This window comes from Eucyclogobius newberryi, unplaced genomic scaffold (genome assembly GCF_026437365.1).
Source record: "Eucyclogobius newberryi isolate DKJ021-1_F unplaced genomic scaffold, fEucNew1.0.hap1 SCAF_1, whole genome shotgun sequence".
Taxonomy (NCBI): Eukaryota; Metazoa; Chordata; class Actinopteri; order Gobiiformes; family Gobiidae; genus Eucyclogobius; species Eucyclogobius newberryi.
Genome location: NW_027315723.1, coordinates 9,607,859 through 9,625,014, shown reverse-complemented (window position 1 = coordinate 9,625,014; position 17,156 = coordinate 9,607,859). Strand labels below are relative to the sequence as shown.

The 17,156-nt window shown below is 40.8% G+C and overlaps 1 protein-coding gene across 1 annotated transcript; it reads left to right on the top strand.

Annotated features, from left to right (window-relative positions):
- The first annotated feature begins 4,030 nt into the window (after nucleotides 1–4,030).
- On the top strand, nucleotides 4,031–16,999 carry LOC140374369 (bile salt export pump-like). Its single transcript, XM_072461287.1, has 28 exons — nucleotides 4,031–4,119; nucleotides 4,218–4,236; nucleotides 4,589–4,618; nucleotides 4,692–4,743; nucleotides 5,159–5,454; nucleotides 5,611–5,698; nucleotides 5,775–5,908; nucleotides 5,989–6,160; nucleotides 6,230–6,354; nucleotides 6,616–6,790; nucleotides 7,688–7,801; nucleotides 7,923–8,033; nucleotides 8,114–8,239; nucleotides 8,679–8,882; nucleotides 8,983–9,153; nucleotides 9,228–9,429; nucleotides 9,496–9,565; nucleotides 9,869–9,986; nucleotides 10,514–10,681; nucleotides 10,751–10,855; nucleotides 10,995–11,156; nucleotides 11,511–11,714; nucleotides 12,961–13,202; nucleotides 13,276–13,432; nucleotides 13,706–13,903; nucleotides 15,602–15,808; nucleotides 16,191–16,337; nucleotides 16,700–16,999. Exons 1-28 carry the CDS (start codon nucleotides 4,041–4,043, stop codon nucleotides 16,898–16,900), a joined length of 4,077 nt encoding a protein of 1,358 aa, XP_072317388.1. The 5' UTR covers nucleotides 4,031–4,040; the 3' UTR covers nucleotides 16,901–16,999.
- Nucleotides 17,000–17,156: the final 157 nt, after the last annotated feature.

The following is a 17,156-nucleotide window of genomic DNA, read 5'->3' as shown; positions in this document are numbered from 1 at the left end:
GCTCGTCCCCACGTTTCCGCGTGCCTAAGCGCATGGATCTATCATAATATAGTTCCCTCAGTGTACGGGGCAAAATGAAGACGGAGAAAGACAGTTCGAGCTGACGCAGGAATGGACAGAAATCTACGGGAGACGAGAGATGCGATGCGATCCGTTGCGCTAATAAACAAACGCACGTGTGTGTTGCACGGGGGAGTGCGCATGCGCACTTCCGCCTGCGTTCTCAAATCGCCGAAAAATCGTCCATACCGCCCTTTAAGTAACATGGGCTTTGGTAACACAAAATACAACATTTGAGCTTTAATTCAACGTAAAACGTACCTTGTGCCTCTTCAGAGGGGTAGCTAATACCAAAAACCGTGTCAATTGTGCTCGTATAACTTTTTCTTTTTCTCCCGTTATTAGCGTCTTTTCTGTCAAGCTATTTCCGCCAAAACGCTAAACAGGAAGTAGCTTTTCAAAATAAAAGTGCACTCTCTAAAACCGGAAATCAAATTTACATTGAAATATTTTGTCAAAAGAAAATGCACAATTGGTTCTTTACACACACACACACACATATATATATATATACATATGTATATACACACATACATACATATATATACATATACATATATGTGTGTATATATATATATATATATATATATATATATATATATATATATATATATATATATATATATATATATATGTGTGTATATATGTCGGTGTAATCCCTCATTCGTCCAGGCGTGTTCCATAGTAGAAAAAGCTTCAGTTGTAGTCATCTGGACTCAGTTTGAAAAATAGACGATTGATAAATTGAAAGGCAGAACAGGAACTTTACAGGAGAAATTAACCAGCATACTCCCTGAAGAAGCTTTCAAAAGAGTGCTGGATTTTACACAGACAGCACAAGAAGCACAGCACAGGAAGAGCAAAGAACGCCAAATCAAGAAGTTCAACATTCTTTTGAACAAAAAGAATGCAGGTGAGGTCGAGCTAGACATTAGGACTGAGACAGACAAATTAGCGACCAGCAAAAACAATTGGATTAAGAACCTATCAGATCGTGTTCTGACACAGGCAGAAAAGGAGGTGCTCTCTAAAGGTCTCAACTTTTCTGTCACCTCTAAACACATCCCTACAGAAGACTACATCACAGCCACTGAAACTGCAATTAGAAACAACAAAATGACTGAATCGGAGGCTGCAGACCTGAGGTTACGTGTCACAGCGACTCTGAAGAGTGCCAAACCACCGCCTTCAAATATCACAGCTGAAGAGAGTAAAGCACTTTCAGCACTGGAAAAAGATCATAGCATCAACATCCTCCCAGCAGACAAGGGACGTTGCACTGTGATTCTAAACGCAGCTGATTACGAAGCCAAAGTCCACACCCTCCTCGAGGACACGACCACATACGAGCGCTTGAAAAGAGATCCGACCAGTGGCTACAAGAAGAAAGTGAGAGACTGTTTACAAAGGCTGGAAAAAGAGGAAGCGATAGACCGGCCTCTGTATTACAGACTGTATCCTGGGGAAGCCATGCCCTGCATTTATGGCCTCCCAAAAATACACAAAAAGGAGGTTCCACTCAGACCCATAGTGTGCAGCACAGATTCCATCACCTACAATGTGGCCAAGCATTTAACAACTATATTGGCTCCGCTTGTGGGGAATTCGGAACATCATGTGGAAAACACGCACAACTTTGTGGATAAAGTGAAACATCTCCAACTGGACCCAGATGACCTCATGGTTTCATATGATGTTGTGTCCCTGTTCACCTGCATCCCAACCACTGATGCAGTAGCAGCGGTGAGGTTCAGACTGCAGGAAGACACCACCCTACAGGAAAGGACCAAACTGACACCTGAACACATATATAAACTGTTGGACATCTGTCTGAACACCACTTACTTTCAATTCCGGGGACAATTTTACAGACAGATTCATGGCTGTGCCATGGGCTCGCCCGTCTCTCCCATAGTGGCCAACCTGTACATGGAGCACTTTGAGAAGAAGGCACTGTCCTCATTCTCAGGCATAGCCCCAAAACTGTGGCTCCGCTATGTCGATGATACTTTTGTAACAATTAAGAAACAAGAGCTGGAAACCTTCTCTGATCACATCAATGCTGTGGACCCACATATTAGGTTTACAAGAGAAGACGCTAAGGAGAATCGCTTGGCCTTTCTTGATTGTTCCACGATCAGAGGAGAGGACGGGAAACTCCAAATAGAAGTATATAGGAAACCTACACACACGGACCAGTATCTGCTCTTTGGTTCCAACCACCCACTACAGCACAAGCTGGGGGTGATCAGAACCTTACAACACAGAGCTCAAGGTGTGCCCACCAGCTCAGAGGGCAAGAAGAAAGAGGAAAAACATGTCCGAAATGCCCTCTCAGCCTGTGGTTACCCCGCTTGGGCCCTCAACAGAGTGAAGAGAACCAAGAAGCAGGACAAAAGGGAAACTGAACAGAGAAGGAAGGGTGTTTCTATCCCTTATGTGTCTGGCCTGTCGGAAAAACTGCAGAGAATTTTTAGACAACACGAAGTCCCTGTTTATTTTAAACCAGGAAACACTTTAAGACAAAAACTGGTTCACCCAAAGGACAAGTTGCCGACTCAAAAACAGAGCAATGTAGTTTATTCGATCCAATGCAGTGAAGAAAGTTGTAAAGAACGTTACATAGGTGAGACGAAACAGCCTCTACACAAGAGGCTCTATCAGCACAGAAGAAATACTAGTTCAGGACCTCAGAGCGCCGTGCATCTCCATCTTGAAGCCTCTAATCACTCGTTTGAAGACGGTGAGGTGAAGGTTTTAAGCAGGGAGAAAAGATGGTTTGAAAGAGGAGTCAAGGAAGCTATTTTTGTTAAAAAAGAAAGACCTTCTTTAAACAGAAATGGAGGGCTAAGGTTTAATCTTCCTGTTATTTATAATGGGTTACTGAACCCCTGGAAAGGTAGAGGACCAGGACAAGGACATTCGGATGCTAATCAGGTACTCAGGGTGGTTGAGCCAGGGTCCCACAAAGACAAAGAGGATTCTAATAGCCCATTAAGATTCTGAATAGGCTAGCTCGGTAGATACAAGGGGGGAGTTTCTGTTGAAACAAACAACTCTTTCTACTTCAGGAAGGCTCCTCCCAATGGGCGGGTCTTACCACAGAACAGTATTAATATCGGAGTTCTCGATCTAAATTCTTTTATTGACAATGACTCTTGGATGAGAGTCGAAACGTCTATTTTTCAAACTGAGTCCAGATGACTACAACTGAAGCTTTTTCTAATATGTGTGTATATATATATATATATATATATATATATATATATATATATATATATATATATATATATGTGTATATATATATATATATTTTTTTTAGGTTTGACCAAATTTACATATCATTGTGAACAATTAAGAATATTTACATATAAATTATTTCTATATCAATTGTGAGTTTGTTTTTCAGTCCAATAACACGCATGCATCCAGTCTTCAGTTCAGTTTACCATAGCCTAGCCTACTTTATTATTTTTTTAAAGCTCATGAAAAATGAGCCTTATTCTTTAAAACTGGTGAAATGTGAAAAACCTACAGCAAAACAAAACAAATATTTCCATGGCTTTAGCCACATTAACTTTTTTATCCACATTTCGTCTGGAAAGTTTATTTTGAAATTTGGAAAATGCATTTCTATACTAAACTTAAGTTTGGCTGGTTCAATCTATTTTCTATCCACCGTTGGATTCTCTTTGCAGTTAAAGTATTTGCTGAAGAGGTTATTGACCTGTTCAAAAACAACCGGTCGGACACTTACCCTCAAACACACACTGACCCCACGTTCCACCCAAACCATCACAGCTCAAAAACAGCACGTGGATAGTGCCAGAGAACACAGGCGGACGCAGAGTTGTCACAAGTGCCACATTTGAACAGAACAAGGAGCCTGCATGGACACATAGGTAAGTGTCACCCTTATGTGTGCCTTGATTGTTTCATTGATGCAGAATCAGACATGTCTCTTTTTCAGATCAATCAAAATGCCAGCAGGTTCAGTCACGTTGCAAAGCATTAAAAAACTGGGCCAGGAAAATCATAGCTATGAAGTCTCAGATGAAGGTATGACATTCTGCCACACAACCAGCTCTAAACCAGAAACACTGATTACTGCCTGAATTACAAAGTTTAACCCATGTGGTTATTTGTTTTTTCTGTAGAACCGGCTGGATCCTACATGTGAGTGGGGATTATGGGGAAGAGGTCTCAGCTGTTGCCATGTTGTGTCTTCAATGCCCTTAACCATGTGTATCAGATAGGATGGGACAAGACCTCGTGCCACAAGATCTCACATGTTGAAAATTATTTATCGTAACTGTGTGATAAAAGCACAACCTGTGTTATAATACTTATAGTAAAAAAAACAAAAAAAAATACATGAACAAATTAACACAAGATAATTTGTTATGTGAAAATCTTGTTTTGTCCCATTCTCGTGGGCCCAATCTTGTGACTTTTGTGGCTTTCGAAATCAACTACCGGTTTACAATTTGTATGTGTTGCATGACTGAATTTTATTCCTTCCTCGCAGGAGTATGTCGGCTTCTAAGGAGGATGCAAAGTAAGTAAAAATATGGGTGTTCTCTCCATTTCAGTATAACAGACGTAAACTCTGATGTCCTGTTGTGTTTCAGAGCTCCGGGAAAGACTGAACAAGCAGCCATAAGGGTTGGCTTCTTCCAGTTGGTAATGTTTCTTGCTACAGATATATAATTTGTCATTTGTCCTACCTCAACCACATGAAACAGATGGATGAGTGAGACAGAAAGACAGACAGATAAACAGACAGACAGTGGAACAGGACGATGACAGAACTGACAAGATGGGATTGAGTAGAAAGGTCTGTACGTGGTCATGATCGGGTTGTGGGAAAGGGCTTTGGTGACATGCTATGTTTGGGTGTTGCTGATGTGTGTGTCTATATGTAGAATGGTAAATGTAGGGGGTAAAGGAAAAATCAACAAAAACAAAAAAAATCGCTTAATTAAAAATAAAGTTGTCCTCTGAAGAGGGGGGTGGTGTCTCTTAGTAATGTCTCTTGCTTTCTGACTGTTCTGATTCTTTCCTCTGATGTTACCTAAGTTAATCTGCGTCTTTACAGTTCCGTTTCTCAACAAAGCAAGACATCCTGATGATGGTGGTGGGCAGCGTGTGTGCGGTACTCCATGGCTCAGCCCAGCCCCTAATGCTGCTGGTGTTTGGCCTGCTCACAGACACTTTCATCGAGTATGACATAGAGCTGAATGAACTGATGGATGAGAGAAAAGAGTGTGAGAATGGCACCATCCAGTGGAGGAGAAACTACACAACTGGATTGAACATGAGCCAGCCTGCCTGGGGCATCATGAACAATTCAACATGGGAGATGCTCGCGCCTCTGGAGGGGCACCCGTGTGGGTAAGTGGCTTGTGAAAAATGCATGAGGCAGGCTTTTTCAACATCAAATATGATTTGTGATGTGATATTAAAGTATTCTTGCTCTTTTTAGATCCATGTTTACATGTCCTTATGCCGGCCCCATATAATTAATTTACTTTGTGTGCCCACTTTCAGAAATCTAGACATTGAATATGAAATGACCAAATTTGCCTTTTACTATGTTGGCATCGGTGCAGCGGTGTTTTTGCTTGGCTACTTCCAGGTTAGTTTTTAAATTATAAATATTGGTACCCAGTTTCGAGTGGATCTGACTAGTATTCACACTCATTAACTTGTAGATCTCCTTGTGGGTGACGGCAGCAGCCAAACAAATCCAGCTGATCAGAAAGAAGTACTTCAGTAAAGTGATGAGAATGGAGATTGGCTGGTTTGACTGTACGTCTGTGGGGGAGCTCAACACTCGCATGTCTGAGTGAGTGGTCACATTGTGGCTTTATGTCAAGTAGCAATACAGCAGGTTCTAATAATTTACTCATTTTCTGTGTATGACAGTGATATCAACAAGATAAACGATGCCATAGCAGATCAAGTGGCTATTTTCCTACAGCGTTTTACCACTTTTGTGTGTGGTTTCTGTGTTGGCTTTGTTAAAGGCTGGAAACTAACTCTGGTCATTGTGGCTGCAAGTCCTCTTATTGGTCTTGCAACTGGCCTCATGGCTATGGTAAGGCCTGGTATCACATTTGCCTTGCCCAGTTTTGCACATAAATCATGTACTTTACTCCGGTTCTAGTTTGTGGCCAAGCTGACGGGCCTAGAACTGCAGGCCTACGCTAAAGCAGGAGCAGTGGCTGATGAGGTCCTCTCCACTATCCGAACGGTGGCAGCTTTCGGTGGGGAGAAAAAAGAAGTGGACAGGTAAATTATAAAGTGGGAGCCTGGACACTGAAGACGGTGAAAGAAAAGGAAAATACACTTCTGCAAAGGTGGTGCTGGGGTGGGGGAAGGCTGCATGAGCTGAACGGCTAAATGGAGAAGCAGAGAGCGGAGTTTAAAATTAGTGGGCTAAGCATAGGCTGAGCTGAGCCCATCATAGCTGAGCAGGGCAGAGGAAGAAGCTTGTGCAGGTGAAGTCTTCCAGTCCAAATCTGTGCTAAAACTTCATTTTTCTGTGTGCAGATATGACAAGAACCTGGTTTCAGCCCAGCAGTGGGGTACAAGGAAGGGCCTCATCATGGGCTTCTTCACTGGATACATTTGGCTCATCATCTTTTTTTGCTATGCTCTGGCCTTCTGGTACGGCTCTGGTTTAGTGGTGGACACCAACGAGTACACACCAGGAACACTGCTGCAGGTTTGAATCCATCACACTACTCACATTGATGTTCAAAATCAGTTAAATTGCATCAAACTAGAGGTAGGCAGATTAGCGAATTATTGATAAAATTGTAAACTTTTTTTAAAATATATGCTAAATTAGAATATCAAATATATATGGAGCTCATGCAACTGATTTGACTAAATAGCTGTTTTACATGACAGCAGGCTAATAAACACATGTCAATGGAATAAAACACCTGGAAATCAATGGTTTGACTTTAGATTGAGATTTTTTTTGAACAGTCAATTATATAAAACAGTGTTTGTGAAAAGCATTTGTGATAATTTTTCTCCTCAAACTACTCTCTTAATAGATTCATAATTAGTTGAACTCCCAATGCACAATTTCAAAAGAGATTTTGAATTGTTATGAGACAATGGTTAAATTGTTCCTCAAAATGAAAACCCAAATAAACAGCCAAATACATTTGTGGCTTACTTGATGTGAGGCTTGATCTGCTACTTGTCCATATAGTTATAGAAATCCACTTCTCTCATCAGTCTGGAGATTTGTAAATTATAAAGCCCTCGATCATTCGTACGTTCTAGAAGCAAAAATAATCCATAATCTCTGAAAAGGCAATAAAGTTTGTTAATTGCGGCTGACGTTAGTTTCAATGCAAAGTCCCCACCACGATGCATGACAACTTCAGGAGTTCTATAGTTTATAATTGAATATGAAAAAATTATATATATATATATATATATATATATATATATATATATATATATATATATATATATGTATTTTGCATTCGTCTGATCTCAACGAGCACATTTCTGTTTGAGTAAAAGAAAATCATCTGGATATCATTATCAAGATACTCCACAAAAATATCAGTATTAATTAGGAATATTTGGTTCCTTGTAGGTGTTTTTCGGTGTCTTGATAGCTGCCATGAATTTGGGCCAGGCCTCCCCATGTCTGGAAGCGTTTGCTGCAGGCCGTGGAGCTGCAACCAGCATCTACGAAACTATTGATAGAGTAAGACGCTTGACATTATTATTTTGATCCATTACAAGGCAAAGAAACAACACAGATGTTATTTCTATGGCAACTGCTGAGCCTTATCGATGAGTTGTTTCTTGAAATGTGCCACTGGCAGGACCCGGAGATCGACTGTTTATCTGAGGCTGGATATAAACTGGACAGAGTCAAAGGGGATATTGAGTTTCATAATGTGACCTTCCACTACCCCTCAAGACCTGAAGTGAAGGTAACCAACTCATTAGTGCATCAAATAATAGACAAAAAATGGTCTATTGTATTATTTGTATTAATGCAGTTTAATGACAGATCCTGGATCAGCTGACTGTTGCAGTGAAATCAGCTGAGACCACAGCATTTGTTGGTCCGAGTGGTGCAGGGAAGAGCACTGCCATTCAGCTCATCCAGCGCTTCTACGACCCTAAAGAGGGCATGGTACATTAACATTTCAAACACACAATCAAAGGTAAAGGAGTCATACAGTCATTCTTGTGTCGGCTGCCTTTTTGTGAAGCTGGAAATGAAGTCTTTTTGTGTAGCAGCTGACTTCCTCATACATTCAGTCATTTTAAATATAGACATCCCGGGATTGATAAAATTACATGATAATCTCTTTAATTATCTGAAAATAAGCCCAGAGAGCCTGCTTTTTCAATCTTACTGGAATTAGACTTTGATCTTCCACTCTTTCCACTCAGCTTCTTCAGAAAAATGCGAGTGCTCAGATCCCCGACGAGCAGCCTCCATAAGTTGTTATGTCAAGGTTATACAAAAGAAAAGTGTGGCACAAAATGTATTAAAGCAACAAAGCACTATAATAGCATCATCCATCAACTTGAGCTGAGCCACCTGCTATGTGCGTCCTGTGTTGCAGGTGACCCTGGACGGTCACGACATCCGAGGTCTCAACATCCAGTGGCTACGATCCCTGATTGGCATTGTGGAGCAGGAGCCGGTGCTTTTCGCCACCACCATCGCAGAGAACATCCGCTATGGGCGCCCCGGGGTGTCCATGGACGACATTGTCACTGCTACCAAGGAGGCCAATGCGTACAACTTCATTATGGACTTGCCTAAGGTAACAAGTTGCCTTATTTATAACTTTAATACAATCAGAACTAACTAGACAATCTTCCCTTTACTGCAATGATTGAACTGATTTCTGGAAAATGTATCAGAAATTTGAAACACTGGTGGGCGAGGGTGGTGGTCAGATGAGCGGAGGTCAGAAGCAGCGCATAGCAATAGCCCGAGCACTGGTCAGAAACCCTCGAATTCTGCTGCTGGACATGGCCACGTCTGCGCTGGACAATGAGAGTGAGGCTGTGGTCCAAGAAGCTCTTGATAAAGTAGGTGCCACACTTGTAGTTGTCCGAGTTGTTTAAAAGGCCATGCAGTTGTTTATTTTCTGATGTTTTTACAGGTACGTCTGGGTAGAACTACTATCTCCATAGCCCACCGCTTGTCCACTATAAAAAATGCAGATGTGATTGTGGGTTTTGAGCACGGACGGGCTGTTGAAAAAGGCAAACACAACGAGCTGCTGGAGAGGAAAGGAGTCTACTTCACCCTGGTCACACTGCAGAGCCAAGGAGACCAGGCTCTAAACGAGAAAGCCAGAGAAAGTAATAGACATCTTTACATGCACTTTATTTTGGAGAGCTAAGATTCACTGTTTTGTCTTGTATTAGTGGCCCACGCTGAGGAAGAGCCGGAGGGCCACAATATCCTCCGAGCAGGCAGCTACCGAGACAGTCTGAGGTAGAGTCCAGGCACATACTCTCTACTTTGTGCATTCTGTCTTACTTATTTTTATCTTATATTCATTAACACTAGTTAAAAACATCTAAATTGGATTTTTACAGTGGCTATTATGTAGCTAAAATTGAGTTGTGTCAGAGCATTTAATTTGCCATTTTAAGTCAATAGAAAAAAAGACACAAGCAACAGTGTATGAAGATATATGTGCAGTTTTCTTCCACCTCATAAATCTGAGTGTGAACATAAGTTGATGAATGTTAAATCTGGGTTAAGACAACACTGTTCCTTTGATTTTGGTCTCAGAGCCTCCATTCGCCAGCGGTCCAGATCACAGCTGTCCAACCTCATGCCTGATTCAGTATCCTTCGTTGGAGATCTCGCCCCCCGAGCGTACTCGCTTTCTCACGACAGCAAATCAAAGGTGTGTGCTGAAATGATGGCTGGTCGGACACTAATGGAAGATCCCCATGCCTAATTTGGTCACGTTAATGAACTAATAATTTGTACATGTAACTATTGTTTTTAAACTATATGCTTTTAGACAATATGATTAACATTAACATATTAACATTAAATCAATGTTAATAACATACAGAAAGAACACTACATGGTGAGGGAAAAGGCCCTTTGTGAATACAGACAAACTAATGTGTAGGCGCCAGTCTACTTTTACTTTTATTGAGTGGAATCATTTTCAATCAAATGACACAGAATACAGTCCTGTGTCATTGTACTTTTGTATTAGATTCACAATTGCTTGCTTTCAGTACCAGGTTTGAAATCCTTGTCAAATAACTTAACCAATCAATTAAAAAAAAAAGTAATATGCCCCCATCCTGGCAAAGAGATTGTTCACAGTGAACAAGCACATTCTAATGCTTGTCTTTCACGTCTGGTTCTGATCAGGGAGCCGATACACCATGATATTGTGTGTCTTCTGATAAACAGGCTGTTGAGTCTGCTGACGAAGAGGAGTCGGTGGAGCCTGCTCCCGTCACCAGGATCCTCAAGTACAACATACCTGAGTGGCCCTACATGTTATTTGGTTCTATTGGAGCAGCTGTTAATGGAGGAGTCATCCCTGTGTATTCTCTTCTCTTCAGTCAAATCCTCGCTGTAAGTGACACTCTGTGTGAAGGCACCCGTGTGTAAAAGCAGAAATGTGAGAGCCTTCTCTGTGTGCAGACCTTTTCTATTACAGATCCTGTGAAGCAGCGCACTGAGATAGATGGTATCTGCCTTTTCTTTGTCATGATCGGAGTACTTTCTTTCTTCACGCAGATGCTTCAGGTATGTCTAAGTTTGATCCCTTCCCTTCTGAACCAGACGGTGCTCAGACAGTATTCAAGAGCTGTGTCTGGCCCAGTACATAGTTTATGTAAAGGGATCGTGATGTGGAGGTGTAATAAACGGACCTGTGTCTCTGCAGGGTTATGCCTTCTCAAAGTCTGGAGAGCTGTTGACCCGGAGGCTGCGGCGGCTGGGCTTCCATGCCATGCTGGGGCAGGAGGTCGGCTGGTTTGATGATCATAGGAACAGTCCCGGAGCTCTGACCACACGGCTGGCCACAGACGCCTCACAAGTCCAAGGGGTGAGCTACATCTTCAGGGGATATAAAATACTAATAATTTCTTTGTATAATTCGGTTGTTTATTGTAACCTCCAAAATTTGGGGTCCCCAAGTATTCTCAGGGTTCCTAAAATTATAATAAAGGTATCTATAAAGTAGTATATGCAATTACTCTTCTCTAACATATTAACCATAAAATTATTATATTTTTCCTTATTAGACAGTAGCTTGTCAGGTATGAGAGGGATGCTTGGGTCGAACCCAAAAAAAAATCTTTATGGAGCTAACAAGTTCAGCGAATCAACTTTATTTCATAATGTCACCATTTCTAAGTATCTAACATTAGAAATCCCTTTTTTGGTGTTTTTTTTTTAGGCTACCGGCCCCCAAATAGGAATGATTGTCAACTCTCTGACCAACATTGGAGTGGCCATTTTGATGTCCTTCTACTTCAGCTGGAAGCTCACAATGGTCATCCTGGGTTTCTTACCTTTCATCGTTCTGTCATCAGGCTTTCAGGCAAAAATGCTCACAGGCTTTGCCAAACAGGACAAAGCAGCCATGGAGATAGCGGGACAGGTCAGTTATTGCATTTAACCATTAATGATGTGACTTTTTTCAAATGCAATTATTATCCCTGCATTAAAATCAACCTTTTTTCTGTTCTTTTTTTAAACAGGACAATGTATTTTATTATAATGGAATGTATTTAATTACAATTATTACCCGTTTTTTTATGACCTATTTAAGGCCAAGATATTAACAGTATTAATGACAGTCCAAGATATCTGTGTATTTATTTTCAGCACCACGGTCAGAGTCAGCACAAACTGAGTTCTGCTTTGTTTTGTACGGTGTCACCTGTACGCCGGAACAGTTCAACTTTTTATTTGGCCACAGCGTCATTGTGGATCACCACTGCTGGGATCAAATTTTACATTTATGACTAACGCGCATGGAATGAGGAAGCGATTTAAATGCACAAACAACAGTTAGATAGGCCTATATCACAAATGCAATTAATCGTTTAGCCCTTTTTAATTCTTCTCTTTCTAATTGTTTGTTGTACTAGAATATGAATGTTTGAGCTGTAGCTGGTGGAATATTTAACATATCTGTAGCTCAATAACTACTTAAGTTTTTCATTGTGTTATTTATTGTATTATTTATTTCATCAAAGCTCATTTTATCATTCATTTATAAAGGGTTTGCTCTGATTATCATGCTTTGGAAATAATGAAACACTAACATTAAGTGCTCTTCAACATCATGGTTAATTCCAATATTTTCTGTAACATTTAATGCAATCTGAAACTATACTGGTTGTCATAGTAATAGAAATATGATGTTCAATCAGTGACTGGCTCAGCCTGAGCATTTGAGTATAATAAGGCTTGGGTTTTGCAATTCCAGTGAGAAATACTGGCGCACAGGATTAAGAATACTTTGCCTCAGGACAAACCAACAAACTTAAGCTCTCTACATTGTGTGCTGTGGACCCTTTTGCTTTGTTCTTTCACTGCAGTGACACATATGCTTGGTTTTTCATTGAAAGTAGATTAGATAAAAGTCTAATGATTCCTTGTGGGAAGAAAATAGTTTATAGACAAGAGGATCTAGGATGTACGTAGGCAAATACACAATCTCTAGGCAAGATTTGCTTCCATGGTAATAGTATGGGTCAAATGCAGAGAACAAATTGGGACAATAAAGGCTAAACTAATCGTATTCTAATCGCAAGCCACTCATCTCCAGGTGTTGCTGTATTTGTAGTTACTGTGCTGTATCCTGGAGGTTCATCTTGTTCTCTGTTAATGTGTGACAGATTTCTGGTGAGGCCCTGACTAACATCCGCACCATCGCTGGCTTGGGCAAAGAGAACGTTTTTGTGGAAAAGTTTGAGGCTCAGCTACACGCTCCTTACGAGGCTGCCCTAAAGAAGGCCAACGTGTACGGGGCCTGCTATGGTTTTGCACAGTGTATTGTGTTTTTCACAAACTCGGCCTCCTACAGATTTGGGGGATACTTGGTACGACAAGAGGGGCTCCATTTCAGTATGGTTTTCCGGTATGAAAACAAATGTTTCAGAAACCCCTCCAGTAAAGTACAGGAAATAACTATAATTTTTTTTCTGTTCCAGGGTAATCTCAGCCATCATTACAGGAGGTCAGGCTTTAGGCAGAGCATCATCTTACACACCAGACTACGCCAAAGCCAAGATTTCAGCTGCACGTTTCTTCCAGTTGATTGACCGTGTGCCTCTTATCAGTGTCTATAGCAACAAGGGAGATACATGGGTATGAGGATATGATGTGATGCTTCATGTTACTCACAGGCGCATAGTCTCCTATGTAAAGGTGTCCCCTTTTAATGATACATTTATGGAGGAAACAGGCTTACTTTTTCTCTATGCTTGTACATTTTTAATAAGCCTTTGAACAATATTGTATTAATATAGCTGTATTTTTTATGAGCTCCCTTAATAACTTGATAGACTAAGCCACACGGGGGCACTCTACCACTCTGGCCTCATACTGACCCTTGCTCTCGTTCTCTGTTTGTTGTTTCAGAATAACTTCCAAGGCAACATCGAGTTCATTGACTGCAAGTTCACCTACCCCACCAGGCCTGACATGCAGGTCCTGAATGGTTTAAATGTGTCTGTGAAGCAGGGGCAAACCCTGGCATTTGTAGGCAGCAGCGGCTGTGGCAAAAGCACTAGTGTCCAGCTGCTTGAGAGGTTCTATGACCCAGATGCAGGCCGTGTGGTACGTACACTCAGCACAACTTTATGTTGATACTGGACATATTTAAATAGTTTCTGCAGCATGCTGCACTGTGAACAAATACTGTAAACTGGTTTGTTATGAAGCAACCCTTCGATAACTTTATACAGTAAATAATATAGGGTAAATCCCTTTAGGCCCGTTTAAAAAGTAATATAATTATATATTTAAAAAGATCACACCTTTCCCCTCTTCTGAAAAGTGGAAAACACAAACTGTGTTGGAATGACATACTGTATTTGCAGAGCAATAATTAAAAAATATAAATATAATCAAAGTAAATGGAGAAAAAAAATTGGCACTAATGGTGCAATTTATTTTATATGAAGAATTGGTTATTTTGTGTGTGATATTTTCACCACCTCTGTGATTTAGTTTTTTCCACATTTACCACATTTAATTAGGTTGGGAAAAAAAAAATATCTGCTGTTTTTAAAGCTATCAAAAAATTGTAGTGGAGTAAAAGGGTGAAAACAGTACAAGTGGGTAGCAAATGTGTAAATCCTAATGGCCAATACAAATGCATAAAAAAAACTAAGGTTTGTAACAGGAAATCATCAAAATATCTCTCTAGAAAAAAATTAATTATGGCAAATAATTGAAAAATGACAAAAGGAGAATAAAACTTCCCAACGGTACACCCCCCCAAAAAAAAAAAAGTTAATGGCATCTGAAAAGTAGCATCCTTTACTGAACCCAATCAAAGATGCTAACAAAAATGATAAAAGAAAAAATAGATGCCGTAATATATATATATATATATATAATACAATAAAACCCATCCAAACTAAATGATTCCTAATTCGGTTATAATAAACTTTACTGTAGTCTTCATACCCTTTTTCCTGCAGCCAGAAGCATGTTCCAAAAGTATTGATTCACAATGTCCATGGCAGGAGTTTGTGGTTGTCGATCAAATCAAAATGACCTTTTCTTTCCCTTTTGTTTTAAATATAATTGGCAGAATGGCTGTTCAGATTGTTACTGCATTTACATACAAAGTTTTTCCCCTTGAAAGTTCAGATTTTTGTGTGCACTCGTGTCTACCGCCATCTACACCACGTCCACTTCCTCAGGGAAAACATACTCTAAACACGGACAACACGTTCTTCTGGCAGCAGGGAAGAAGGCCAGAATGAAAAAAAATACAAACTGAACCAATTGTAAAGGACTTGACTGATATAGTAATTGATTTTAGTTATTTTTGGTCTTGCAGTTTTATTTTTTACACATATAAAGAATGTTTAGAAAATGTCAAGAGGAAGTGTTATTGGACATTATGAAATGGAAGCAGCAGTTTGTCAATGTCACAGATAATTGGCAGACATTTCGTGTACTTGTGGACTGAGCTATTCCTAATTCTCATCCTACATTGTTTCATTTATCAGTCAGACGTTTGTGCTGACGCAGTGGTTTTTTATTTTAAAAAGAGAGCACTTCCTCCAGAGTGGAGCATTGCTTTTGTGCCAGTAAAGCATCAGTGCCAAGATTCAAATGGCCTTAATTGAGTTGGAAGTGGTTTGGAAATGCTGTCATGATTTGCAGCCTGATTTAGAAAGGGTAGTACCACCTCTGTGTTGTTGGTGAAGAAATTATAGACTTGTTTTGTTGCATGATTGCCCATTAGGTTTCTATCTAATGTTGTTTGGTACTAATGGTAAAATCAATGACTTTCTGCAGCTGATTGATGGCCACAAGTCTACACATGTCAATGTGGCCTTCCTGCGTTCCAAGATTGGCATCGTGTCCCAAGAGCCAATCCTGTTTGACTGCAGCATTGCAGAAAACATCAAGTACGGAGACAACTCCAGGGAAATCAGCATGGACGAGGTCATCTCAGCAGCTAAGAAAGCCCAGCTCCACAGCTTTGTCGTTTCCCTACCAGAGGTACAACTGTGCACACTTCCAAATGCCTTTGTGGAGGAGTGATACAGAGATTGGGCAAGCACAAAGGCAAGAAATAGAGTGAAATACAAGAAAGACAGAGATTATCATCAGAGCAAAGGCAGGACAGCTGTAGGAGCACAATGGACACTTTTAGAGAAAACTGGAAAAGAGCTGGTCATCACAAAAGGCCTATCACATAATGAAAAAAAAACACAGTAACCCTAACAACCAAACAAATATTCATGTCAAGGAAGGTCTACAGTATTTCTGATAATTACCAAAAGTGCCAGAGAGATAAATATGGCAGAATAATACCATAATGACAGCCTTGAGATATTGATGACGTAATTATCCTGTAATATGTATTTTGTACCTGTTTCAGAAATATGACACAAACGTTGGAGCGCAGGGATCTCAGTTGTCCCGTGGTCAGAAGCAACGGATTGCCATTGCCAGAGCGATTATTCGTGACCCTAAAATACTGCTGCTGGACGAGGCCACGTCTGCTCTGGACACGGAAAGTGAGAAGGTACTGTCTCAATGAAGTTAGCAATACACTGAGGCTAAAGCAGTGATTTGTGCAGCTGCTCGATATTCACTAAGAGCAGGAGCAGGCAGCCGTTCATTATTATCATTAGCGTCATTATCATTCATCACGTCTATTATCAGCTCCAGTAGTGTGAGTGTGGGCTGTGGATGGGAGCTTCGAATGGCTGAAGCTCACTGAGAGGAGAAGAGGCCTCTGCGGCGCGCGGAGCCACTGGAACATTCTAATGATAGTAATCAAGGCGTGATTGTCAAATTGCTGTAATTGTGCCGCGTGGGTCTGTGATGAAACTGATGGTGCTGCAGAGATGTATAACTGTGCGTAATTGTGTGTTTTTGTAACAGACAGTACAAGACGCCCTGGATAAAGCCAGAGAGGGCCGTACCTGTATCGTGATCGCCCACCGCCTGTCCACCATCCAGAACTCGGACATTATCGCCGTCATGTCCCGTGGATATGTCATCGAAAAGGGGACGCACAATCACCTCATGGGCCTAAAAGGGGCCTATTACAAGCTGGTTACCACAGGAGCACCGATTAGCTAACTGCTCAAGGAAGGAAACTGTGGCCCTAGAGTTAAGAACGCGAGCAGCCAAGGGGAACCAATGTGTGAGAAAGCCTCAACTCAGAGTTAAAAAAAACAACAACATCGTAACAAAAAGGCTGGAGCGTGTTCAGCCCTGCCAGTTTACTTTTACACTATTTATGAAAAGGAATAGGTACCAAGTACTGTATATGTAGTACTGCACCGGAGTATAAGTCGCACCAGCCAAAAAATGTATAATAGAGAAGAAAAAACAT